Below are 13,061 nucleotides of genomic sequence, written 5' to 3'. Positions count from 1 at the left end.
ACTGGACGTAGCCTTTGGTGGACAAGAAGATGAACCAATATAAAAATCCTTGTGTATTCTCTTCTCCCTTATCTCTTTGATTATTTATTTGGTTAATTTCTGCATATATTTTCTACTGCTTAACTCTGGATTTTGCAGAAAAAGTGGCCATAATTTTAAGTCAACTAATCCCCCCCCTCTTAGTTGCAATCTCATTCTTACAGAGTCTAGCAGGGAGAATCACAATTTGTTCAACATCCTCCCTTAATTCAAACTAGCTAGACTTATCATTCCAATCATGTGCATGAGTTCTTCAAACCTTCCTTCTTCAATGGTTTGGTAAACACATCTGACAATAGGTTTTCTAAAGTGCATAATTTCACCTTCACTTTCTCTTTGCTCACTTGATTTCTTATATAGTGAAATCTAGTTTTCATGTGTTTGATTCTTGCATGAGCCACAGGATTCATTGCCAAGTTGATAGCATATTTGTTGTCCATCATCAACTACATCCCTTCTTCTGTTTTCATTCAAAGTTCTTCCATCAAACCATCTAACCACTTAGCTTGCATGTACTCATATTGGCTGCAATATATTCAGCTTCACAAGAGGATAAGGCAACTACATCCTTCTTTTTGGAGCACTAACTCATAGGAGCATTGTCTAGATGGAATAAGTAACCATTTGTGGCCTTCCTATATGACTTGTCACCACACTAGTTTGCATAAAAAAAGCCAATCAACTTGAGTTTGCAATTTCTGTTTGAGTTTGTTGGACCCAAGATGCCATAGCCAATAGTTCCTCTCAAGTACCTTAGAAGTCTCTTCACTGCACATACATGATTTTTCTTAGGGGATTCCATGAACTTGCTCCCCAATCCAACTCCATATGCAATACCAGGCCTTGACTTGCACACATACCTCAATGAACCTATCACTTGCCTATACTGAGTCTCATCAACCTCTTGATCTGTTTCCCCTTGACACAATCCAACTCCAGCTTCAACAGGGGTTGCAATTGTATTGCAATTTATCATTTGAAACCTCTCCAACACATCAGTACTTTACTTGCTTTGGTGCATGAAAATTTCATGTTCAGTCCTCTTGAATTCTATGCCTAGGTAATAGGATAATTTTCCTAGATCAGTCATTTCAAACTCAACTTGCATCTCCTCCTTGAATGCTCGGATAATGTTGATGTCTCCACCAGTTATGAGAAGATCATCCATATAGAGGCAAATTATGAGAAGATTTGCCATGTGTTCTCCCTTCACATATACACCATGTTCAATTGTGCATTTTATGAATCCTAGTTGTTGCAGGAATGCATCAATTCTCTTGTTCCATGCTCTTGGAGCTTGTTTAAGTCCATAGAAATCCTTGTGCAACTTGTACACCATATCTTCTCTACCTTTTGCTTCAAATACAGGTGGTTGTGTCACAAACACTTCCTTTTCTAGAGGTTCATTCAAGAATGCAGACTTCACATTCATTTGATGTACCTCCCAACAATTATAGATAACTAAGGTAATCACTAACTTTACAGTCTCAATCCTAGCAACAGGTGCAAAAACCTCATCATAATCAAATCCATACTTCTGCAAGAATCCCTTTGCTACAAAACGAGCTTTATGTTTAGAGACCTCACCATTTGGATTTAGCTATAGCCTTCTTAGTGGTTCGATTTCACCATTCGGTCTTAAAAACCCATTTCACAACTATAACCTTCTTTCCACTTAGTAGATTTGTTAAGGTCCATGATTTGTTTCTTTCAATGGATCTTAACTCCTCTTCCATAGCTTCAATCTAGTGTGTTTGGATAAGAGCATCCTCCAAGCTTAGTGGTTCCATTTCTGCCAACAAAGCCATGTGTGCAAAATCACCTTCTGTTGTGATTGTGGAGTTTGAAAAAACCTCATAGTCCCTGAGCCTGGATGATGGTTGTCTCATCCTATGAGATGTCACTGTGGTGTTTGAAGGTTGAGCCTCAACTAACTCATCTTCACCAATGTTATCCATCCTCACTTCACTTTCACCAAGTTGCAACCTAGTCTCATCAAGTTGTAGCCTAGTCTCATCAAGTCGCACCCTAGTTTTGGCACCAGAGTTATTGTCTTCCTGGTTCCATCTCCAACTTTAACTTTCATCAAGAACTCTGTATGCACTAGTAGTGTGATAGCCCAAGAAAATCAACTTCTCACCCTTATCATCAAGTTTTCTCCTCTTTGCCTCAGGTACATGGCCACAACAGATTGAACCAAATACCTTGAGATGGCTCAAATTTGGTTTAAGGCCTGACCAAGCTTCCTCAAGTGTTCTCAAGTGTCTTGTAGCCCAATCTTTTGGCTGAACTTCTATTTATGATGTATGATGATGTTGACACAACCTCACCCCAAAACTTCTTTGGCAAATTCTTGATTTTCAGCATATTTCTAGCCATGTTGAGTATAGTCATGTTTTCCCTTTCAGTTGTGCCATTGTGATGTGGTGTGTAAGGAGATATTACCTCATGATGAATCCCTTCTTTGTTTCAAAACTTATAAAAATCAACAAACATGTATTCACCTCCACCATCTGATTTGAGTTGCTTCAATTTCAGCTCACTCTCCCTTTCTACTCGAGCTTTGAATTTCCTGAAATTCTCAAATATTTCACTCTTCTTTTTCAATAGATATATCCATACTTTTCTTGAGTGATCATATATCAAAGTTAGGAAGTATATGTTCCCTCCAATTGAGTCTACTTCAAATGGTCCACACATATCACTATAGACCAACTCTGAAGGCTTATCTGTCCATGAAGGAATGTTTGAGGCAAATGAACTTCTTGTTTGCTTGCTAACTAGGCATTTATCATACAATGTCTCAGGTGACTAAACCTGCCACAAGTCCATTCTTACTTAACAATTCTAAGCTTCTAAAGTTTAGATGTCCATATCTTTGGTGCCAAAGCCATGAGTCTTGTTCTACAGCAGCCTTAAGATATCTTTGCTCACAAACTTGAGTCTGAATTTTGAAGGTTCTATTTGATGATAGTGGTACCTTTAACACCTTCTGGTTGTCATTATCAAACACAATCAACTCACCATTTTACATCACCATCCTATATCCCTTCTCCAACAATTGGCCAAGACTCGGTAGGTTGTTCTTCATTCTAGACACATATAGGACACTAGATATGTAAAACTTCACTTTGCTTTTGGCTGATTCATCAAGTGTTGCAAACCAATCTCTTCTACTTGTCATATGGTTTGAGCAGCCTGTGTCTAGGTACCAGAAGTCAGTGTAGCCATCATTTCCCTTATCATTCTTTGTGGTAGCCATCAACAAACAGTGATCTTCATCAACAATATTAGATTTTTCACCTTGTGCCAATCTAGCTTCCTCTTATCTACCCTTTTGCCATATGTTATTTTTGCACTCAGATGCAAAGTGACCATAGTTCCTACAATTGTAGCACTATACTTTCTTCTTTTCTTGTTTTCTTTTGAATTCAGAATTCTTGTATGAATTCTTGCTATGATCAGAATCAACAACATTCTTCATATCATTGTTGTCATATCTTCTAAATGAAGAGCATTGTTCATTTGTCTTCCATCTACTATTCTGACCCTTCTCTTTGTTTTTCTTGTTTCATTGACTAGGAACTTTCTTATTGAGTCTAGCTTCAAAGACTTGATCACCATATCTATATGGGTTCCTCTCTTTCAGTCTTAATTCATGAGCTTCAAGAGATCCTTGTAATTCCTCAATCTTGTATTTTTCAAGATTATTTGATTCTTCTATTGCAACTACTATGTGATCAAATTTAAAGTGAGTGTTCTAAGCACCTTTTTAACAAATGCTTGATCCTTTACTGCCTCCCCACATGACTTCATTTGATTTATAAGTGCAAGGTTTTTGTTCATATATTCAACAACTCATTCATTTTCTTCCATTTGAAGCAGTTCATACTGCCTGTGCAGGGTCTGCAATCTCACTTGATCTTTTCAGCACCCTCATAACTCTTCTCCAAGTTATCTCAGGCTTGCTTTGTTGTTTCTGCTCCACTAATCTTCTCAAAGTTGGCTCCATCAACACACTGATGAATGAGGAACAAGGCTTTGCAGTATTTCTTCTTTGCTTCCTTCTAGGTTGCTCTTTCAACCTCATTGGCACTTCTCAAAGTTGGCCCCATCAACACACTGATGAATGAGATACCTTTAGATTTTCATGGCCTCCTCCAACCCTACAAGTTTCCTATTGAACACTACAAATTGCTTTCTTGGGCATGATTGCTTTCCTGAAACACAATAAAAATTAGAAATTTACACAACTTTTTGTTGCACTTATTTCAATTGTAGCTCTGAAAATGGAGAACAGAATAGTACAGTTGACCAACCAGAAAGGTTGGAAGTTGAGAATGGAAAGGAAGAACCAATAAAAGGGAGGCAGTGAGTGCCATTTTTATGGAAGAGGAAAGGATAAGGGAAAGTGGAGACTGAAGAGGTTTTTGACTGTATAATGGGGACGACAATAGAGTGATGTGAACCGAATATGCTTCGGTAGAGTAAGAAGTACAGTAATAATATATAAAAAAAACAAAGAAAACAATTTTTATCTTTTTATATATAATGTAATAATACTTTTATTATTGAAAATACATGTAAAATCAAGTATTTGTCCTCCATCATGGAGATAATCCTTGTTCGCTTTGGTATATCTTAATTAATATCTATCTAATATATCTAATTAATACATGAGTTTAATATATATACATTATATAATTCACTATTTACTTGTATATTTTTTTTAAAAGACTAAAGAATCAATGAAGGTTAAATATGAATAGTGAATAGTATAATGATAATATATAAAATTCATTCAAATATTTTTTCCTCTTAATATATAACGTTATGTATACATCGTGCATATTAGGGTATATTGACCCCCCCGAAAAAACTCACAGGCATTCCATATGTATTGTTTGGTCAATTCAATGAGTTGTTTCTGAGTTTCAAACCATATAAATTTGATTGAATTAGGTATTATAGTACATTAAAGCCAGTATTTTTCTTAACGGTCTCCACAAAGTCATTATTGAGTATTTTTTATTAATCAAGTGTCTTCATAGTCATTATTGAAGTTTTTTGTTATTCAAGTATTTTTGTTAACCTTGTTGAGTATTCTTTACATTAACCTCTTTACACTGTGTCTAAGTATTATTTGCTAAACCTTTGGAAGTTGTTGTAATTATTATAAATTTAGAACCAGATCCAAATCTCCCATCTACATTAGGCAAAATGTGATATACAATTAAGCTTAAGGACGATTACCTAATCAAATACTTCAATTTAATAAAGGATATCACTACGCCATAATATCAAAACAAATGGCGCTTAAAAATTATCATTTAACAACATTTTTGTGACGCTTTCTATGTGAGCGCAGTAATACATAAGGTTATATTCAACCGCGTTTTTGGTAGCGCTGTAGAAAGTAGACATTTAATATCGACTTGTTAAATCACCAATGACTTCAACTACATTCAATCTTAACAAATTTCAATATTATAAAATAACATATGAGCAATGAGATCTTACGCAAATTGTTCATTCTTTCTCTTTCAATGTTCACCACAGCCAAAAACCTATAACATCATAACTGCATAACTTCACAACAAATAAAGATCACACTATTAGTGAAAAGAGAAATAAATGAGATAAAATAAGATAACAATTTACTTTATACTTGAAGAGAAAAACCAAAAATCGATAACTTGCTTGAAGAGAAAAACTAAAAACAAAAAAGAAAAAATGTAACTTATGGAGAAGAATAAAAGCTAAGTAAGAGAAATAATAAACTGAGTGATATGTATTATTATGTGAGGTTTTGTTTTTGAATTTGAAAAATTATCACTCACTAAAACAATCGTTTAACAGTGCTTATTGAAGAAGTGTCGTTAAATATATGAAGACATTTAACAGCGCTTTCTTCAATAAGCGTTGTAAAAGATAACATTTATCGAAGAAGTGCACTTAAATATATAAAGTATGACCTTTAACCGCGCTTGCTTCAATAAGTGTTGTTAAAGATAACACATTCAACAAGGTTTTCTTCAATAAAGGCTGTTAATTCTCTTTCATCTTACATTTAATAACGTTCAACACATAAGCTCAGTTGAACATGCGTCGTTAAATATCAATTCTGGCTTACAATAAACTACATGAAGAGAGTGTTTGTTTTATATGAAGTCTTTTGAGAATATGCAATTAATTCTCCTTTTTTCTTCGTTGATTAGTTTCTTCGGAAACAATGTTTCATTGTCTAAGAGAAAGGACAAGAATCCTTATTTACAATGGAAGAATCATGCTTCTTCTTCTAAGAGAATAACTTAAAATACATTCTTGATTATTTGAAGATTTCAATATTTATATTCCTTCGATAAATTATTACTCCTTCCAGATATTGCTTTAATTTTAGCTTATATGATTTCTTGGATAAATATAATAGATTTGTTGGTTGATCTCTAACATACTTAAAGCAATACTTCATCTCCATGCAACAGCTAAAAGTAAACTTGCAGACTTATTTTGCATTTGGCAAAGTCTACTTCCCGTTTTATATATATTCTCTTGGTTTGGGAAGTAAAACACTTTGGACACTATCCTTAATTTTATAATGAGTATATGATTGCTTTTGGCGATTTAACTTTACTCTCTCCTAAAATTCATTTAAACACAATATCCAGGGATATCAACTTTAAAAGGGTAACATTAATATAATTGTTGGCGTCAATTCCCTTGAAGAGGTCCTCGTGTAAACATGCCATATATAGGAGTTCCACAAAAGTTGAGGTGTACACTCTTTAGATAGTTAGAGGACTTTACCAACAAGGTATTTGTCAAGTGGAGTAAGGCATCACTGGATCCTCAAGGTCTATGGTTCGAGAGCGACATTTGTTGGAGGAGTAGCTACGAATACCAAAAGAGATTAGTTCCTTACCAAAAAAGGTGATAAGATACCCTTGGTATACAAAAAAAGATAGTGAAAGGACTTTAACTTACACTTTGAGTTTGCTTGAGCCAGAACTCTCTATCTTGTTGTCAGGTCGTTCTTATGATATCTAGTTAGCTATTGACTTGTACATAATCAATCCTTAATTATGATGTAATTAATTTATATCTTTGTATGAAGAATCATGCATACGAGTTATACAAATTAGTAACTAAATGTAAGGTTAATTAAATTCTTAATGCGTAATTTTTCTCATAACATAAGGTTTCTGCACTTTAGACATTTCATTGAGTACTTATAGAGCTCAAAAACTCAGTATTTGTAGTAATGCTCAAAGAGATGAGTATTTATATTAGAGTTGAAAGACTATGAGTATTTGTATTAGAGCTGAAAGAAGACTATGAGTATTTGTATTAGAGCTGAAAGAAGACTATGAGTATTTGTATTAGAGCTGAAAGAAGACTATGAGTATTTGTATTAGAGCTGAAAGAAGACTATGAGTATTTATATTAGAGCTGAAAGATTATGAGTATTTCTAAATAATTTCTAATAGAGTAAAATGATCTGATGATGAATTATTGTTAGTATGTAATCTTAGTTTTTTAAAAGAGATGCATTTGATAATGAAATGTGTGCTTCTCCATTGGGAATATTATGATTGGTCTAAGAAGCAACAATTCAGTTAGAATCTTTATGAGAGCATGATCTAATTAAAACATGAGTTTTGAAAATCTTTGTATGTTCTTCTCCAAATAAAAAATGATTTAGTAATTAGAGTAGTTTAAATAAGCAAACAATGAGATCATTTAATTAATTAAATCATACTTGAGTTATTTATACTTATCTGGGTTTTTCTTTAATTTCAGGAGTGTTTTTTTTATTTTTAAAGAATTGATTTTACATTAAGTTATCCATACTTATACCATCATCTTTCTAATTAAAAAACTCTAGAATAGATAGTATAAGCATTAAAACATATAGAAATTTGGTGTACACAATAGATCGATAAAATTAGAGCAGTAAGGATATCCATATTAAATAAATATGGGAAAAGTTGAAAAAACTTCTTAAAAATCTCTATCTTTTACAAGTAGATATCGTAAATTATTTTTTCTTTTTAATTACTCCTTAAAATTTAATTATTGGTGAAATTAGTCTCTACATATATACAAGTTTAAATTACTATAAATAAAATTAGAATTAACACATTGTGTTAGCATTTATCAAAGTACTTTTAATAAACAATTAATTTAAATATTTGAGTGATTTTAAGATTGACTCAGGTCTCATTCTCTCAATATCAATTTCTTAATTAGTGGTCTCTTAGTTTGTGAATGCTCTGCTGATATGTGTCATGTTGAACTTAGGTATATACTATTTAATATATAATAATGATTTATTATTATAAATTTTAATTTTAGATTTATATCATTAATTTTCAATCATGATGTAATGATACCATTTGTATGTCAGATAATAAACTCTAAAATAAAATGCATATTTTAGTCTCTTATATTTTTTGACTTCACCAATTTAGTACATAAAAAAAGAAAAGAAATGGTCTCCAACAATTTTCAAATGTGGGTCAAATTAGTTCTTTTTGGGTTAAATTAGTCTCTACCAAGTGTTGTAAAACATGCTAAAAATAAATAATTTGACTCATATTTAAAAAAAACTTGGGACCATTTTATGTCTTTTATTTCTTAAAGGACTAAACTGGTAATATCATAAATATGAGAGATTAAAATAAGTATTTACTCTAAATTCTAATTATAAATTCCATTATATATATATATATAGGTTCTACAAGTTAAACCTAAAGGAAGAAATTTTAAGCAATGGTATATATAGGTTGTTTTATGATGGTTAGTAATTTAAAATTGTAATTATGTAAAGACTAATTTTATTAAAGTTTAAGGAATAATTATGAAGAAAAAATAGTTTATAATATCTATTTATAAAACATATAAAGTTTTGAGTGTTTATTTTCCCATTAAATAATTATATGTGACATTGAGATAAAAGATATATGTTTTGATACTATTTATCATTTTTTTAATCATTCTCTACCGTCTACACTATGTGTGCAGAGATATTAGACTTGTAATAATAAAAAGAAAGTAAGGTATTTAATTATTAAAAATAAAAAAGAAATGAAATTAATAGAAAGAGTGAACGTATTAATATGCGAACCCTAGTCACACATCGCCCTCTTCTTCTTGAGCCGAACTAGCAGCTGCTCTATCGTGTGAATACCATCAGGTAACTATACATCTCTTTTTCATTCCAGTTTCTATATCTTTCATTTTTAGACATTTCATTACAACCTCTACGCGTTTTATTCATTTGACTTCTCCGTTTCGCGGAACCCTTTTGCCTTTAGTCTCTTCTTAGATTTTTTTGTTAGATGCTGGTTTTATGTTTTGTGTCATCATTGCCATTGAAAATGAATCTTTCTCGTCAGGGTGAGTCTCGGTGCAACTGTAAGGTTGTAAGCCTCCTGACCGGAGGCGATAAGTTCAAATCCCGGAAATAATATATTTATTTATGAGGGTAAGACTGTGTACATCAATCCTTACCGGACTCTACTAAGTGGGAGCCTCCTGGACTGGACATCCTTCTAAGTTCTAACCCTTGCTTTAGGACTTCGATTTAATTTGTTCTGAAATTAATATTAATAATAATAATAATAATAATAATAATAATAATAATAGTAATAGTGCTTTGTTACTATGAGATAACCCTATGAATTTTGTGGCTAGTCATGACTAGCCCTTGACTTCTAAGATGAATATATAATATTGTGAAACAACGATTTTTTGTTTTACACTGTGATGTTAATGGATGATGGTCTGGTTGTTGATAGATTCTTCTACTGGGTCTTTTGATGTTTAGCTACATTGGTATACGATTTGGGTTTTGTAATTTATATGTTGTTGTTACATTGTTTTCTGCTATTCATTTGCTTTTTAAGGTTTCTCGTTTATACTGGTGCCTGTCTTTGGTAGGTAAGCCATGGTTAAGCATAACAATGTCATCCCTAACGGACACTTCCGTAAGCATTGGCAAAACTATGTCAAGACATGGTTCAATCAACCTGCACGCAAGACCAGGAGACGGTTAGGTAATTTAACACATTTTATTGCTCTTTTAATTTTTCTCTTTCGTAATATTTTGGGTTACTCCTTTATGTTAATTTTTTCTAAGTTCTGATTAATTTCGATGTTATTTTTTATTTGTGGGTGTTGCATTGTTAAGCTCGCCAGAAGAAGGCTGTTAAGATTTTCCCCAGGCCTACAGCTGGACCTCTTAGACCTGTTGTTCATGGTCAAACTTTGAAATACAACATGAAAGTCAGAGCCGGTAGAGGATTTTCTCTGGAAGAACTTAAGGTAAATTGGCTTGTTTTATGTCCTATCTCTTGTGATAAGCTGGGGGTGTTGTTTATAATTTCTTATCGGGTCTGAGAATCTGCTTGTTGTTATACTAAGGTCCGAGGATTCTACATGGATCTCCGATGTAGTAGAGAGGAACCACCACATTATTCCTAATTATGTTCTTGCTAAGTTAAAGCACATAATCTGTTCTGTTTTTTATGATATTCCACTCCAACTAATACATTATTTGATTCGAAAATTTGATTTCTTGGAATATTCTCATTATGTACCTCTATTTTCAGTTAATTCTGCCTGATTCTTGTTGAGATGTTTAGATGGAAAACAATGAAGGGTGTTAAAAATTACTATGCATTGATTTCGAGTATTACTATGCAATGCATGAGATGTTGTCTTCATTTATTTTTCATGATATATGTTGTCTGGTTTACAGGCTGCTGGTATTCCCAAAAATCTTGCTCCAACTATCGGAATTGCTGTTGATCATCGCCGGAAGAACCGTTCTTTGGAAAGTCTGCAAGCTAATGCGCAGAGGCTGAAAACATACAAGGCCAAGTTGGTTGTGTTCCCAAGACGTGCACGCAAGGTCAAGGTAATACAGAATGTTCAAATATCTGTTTGACTGTGATGGATTTGTGTTAATGTTACTCTCATGATTCCTGCCAAAGGTAAAATGTGTTTGATATTCATTCGTTTCCTTTTCTTTGCAGGCTGGTGATTCCACACCCGAGGAACTTGCAAATGCCACACAAGTCCAGGGTACATACTTGCCCATTACCGGAGAGAAGCCAACTGTGGAGCTTGTTAAGGTTACAGATGAGTTGAAAGCATTCAAAGCTTATTACAAGCTTCGCCTGGAACGCACAAACAAGCGTCATCACGGTGCCAGACTGAAGAAGGCTGCTGATGCAGAAAAGGAAGAGAAGAAGTGATGATCTTGTGAAGTAATGGTTTTTTACTCATTCATATGATAGTTGCAAGAAATTTTGTTTGAGATTAACGTTATCAAGAACTCGCCTAGTCTAAAACAAGGACCACTTCACTTTTGATTATTTTGTGAACTGTTATTCAAGTTTGTTGCTTTAATTATTTGGGAGTTCTGTTTGTGGATTACTTCATTGTTTATGGCAGTCCTTATTTTATTTAGGTTGTGTGTTGCTGTGATTAGATTCATTGCATGGGTTTTTAAGAGATAAGGCTGTTTTCTAAACTTCATTTTCTAATCCTCACAATGGCGAGTGGATAACTTTCACTACTTTCCTGTATTGAGCAAAATTGTTGTTTTATGCTTCATAGGGGAATGTTGTACATGGAATTCATAAGTTTTTATTGTATAATAGTGTTTTAGCAAATAAATCAGGAACAACAATATGCTGCTCCAAATCTCATTCTGCACCAATTAAAATGTTACATTAATGAAAAAATTAAATATTCATTGTTTGTTTGGGACATGTTTGGGATAGTACATCCTTATTCATAGAATAGGAACAAGACTCTCTTGTCCCAAATCCTATTCCACTAAAAGACAACTATTCCCCCAAATTCTCCCCTCAATTTGTGGTTGAATTAATTTAATGGAAATCCTTCTCATATCTTTACAATCAATGGTCGGGTGATTTCCCTTTCTTTTCCTTTTCAATGAATAGTGTCCCATTCCATCTCCTACAAAACTGTAATACATAACATCAAGATTTAGTTTTTACTATTTTCTTGAGCTTATTGATCAAAGACACTTAAACACTAATTAATTTGGATGAGCATTACGTGACCTAGATCACTCAGACTAGTAATTTTTTGAATATTTGAATTGGTCACCAATTGTTACATAAAGGCTGCATGGGGCATGATTCTAATGTGAGAAGATGCTAGATGAATCAAGGGTTAGTGGGCATGTGCATTAATCAAGGGTGCATGGGTTAATGCCCTACATTAATCAAATTCCTTTCCTAATTTCTTTTTGAATCACAAGATATCCCTAAACCTTTCCAGAATGAAGTTTATATTTCTGAATACATTTCTAGCATAACCTTTTCACCATCAACATCCAAATTAAACTTGAGCATATAGGAGTCATTCTCCTAATCCAGTCTTAAAGCCACCATTCTGTTTCCAAAGATAACAATTAGTGCAGTTGCGTTTGCTTACGTTGCTTCGTAATTGTGGAAAATTGGAGGGAAATTAACACGATGAGTGATCAATTCATACCAAAATCTGAAACATTGTCAACTTTGACAAATTATATAATCACTTATTCCTAATGACTAGTTTGACTAAAACAATGTCAACATTACATTTTAAGCAAAAAAGATATTAGCAAGGGCATATGGAGAAGATAGTGTAGTAATTCATGTGGAGTATATATCTCATTAACACAAATGCGTGCCTATAAATTTAGTAGTATGTGTTTTTTTTTATATATAGTCTTACAATAAGTATAAAAAATTAAGTTCTCGTGTTTAATAATTTGATAGACGAAGCTTTGTGAGTTGTGTGACTAATTAATTTGACCACAGGCGAGATGCTTTGAGACCTTTGAAAAGAATCCTCCCAAAAAGAAAACAATTTTTTGAGAAGAAATAAGATAAAAAGAAGTGCTTACATCTTTTATATATTGTCAATACATCATTCATCACTCATATTTAATTATTATTAACTCTTAAAAAAACAATTCAAATGAATATTAGATAATATAG

The 13,061-nt window shown here is 32.9% G+C and overlaps 1 protein-coding gene across 1 annotated transcript; it reads left to right on the top strand.

Annotated features, from left to right (window-relative positions):
• On the top strand, nucleotides 9,130-11,514 carry LOC109337457 (60S ribosomal protein L13-1-like). Its single transcript, XM_019574438.1, has 5 exons — nucleotides 9,130-9,235; nucleotides 9,982-10,097; nucleotides 10,232-10,365; nucleotides 10,802-10,960; nucleotides 11,079-11,514. Exons 2-5 carry the CDS (start codon nucleotides 9,989-9,991, stop codon nucleotides 11,298-11,300), a joined length of 624 nt encoding a protein of 207 aa, XP_019429983.1. The 5' UTR covers nucleotides 9,130-9,235; nucleotides 9,982-9,988; the 3' UTR covers nucleotides 11,301-11,514.

Source organism: Lupinus angustifolius, chromosome LG02 (assembly GCF_001865875.1).
Source record: "Lupinus angustifolius cultivar Tanjil chromosome LG02, LupAngTanjil_v1.0, whole genome shotgun sequence".
Lineage (NCBI taxonomy): Eukaryota > Viridiplantae > Streptophyta > Magnoliopsida > Fabales > Fabaceae > Lupinus > Lupinus angustifolius.
The sequence above is the reverse complement of the archived record's forward strand: the minus strand, read 5'-3'. Positions and strand labels throughout refer to the sequence as shown.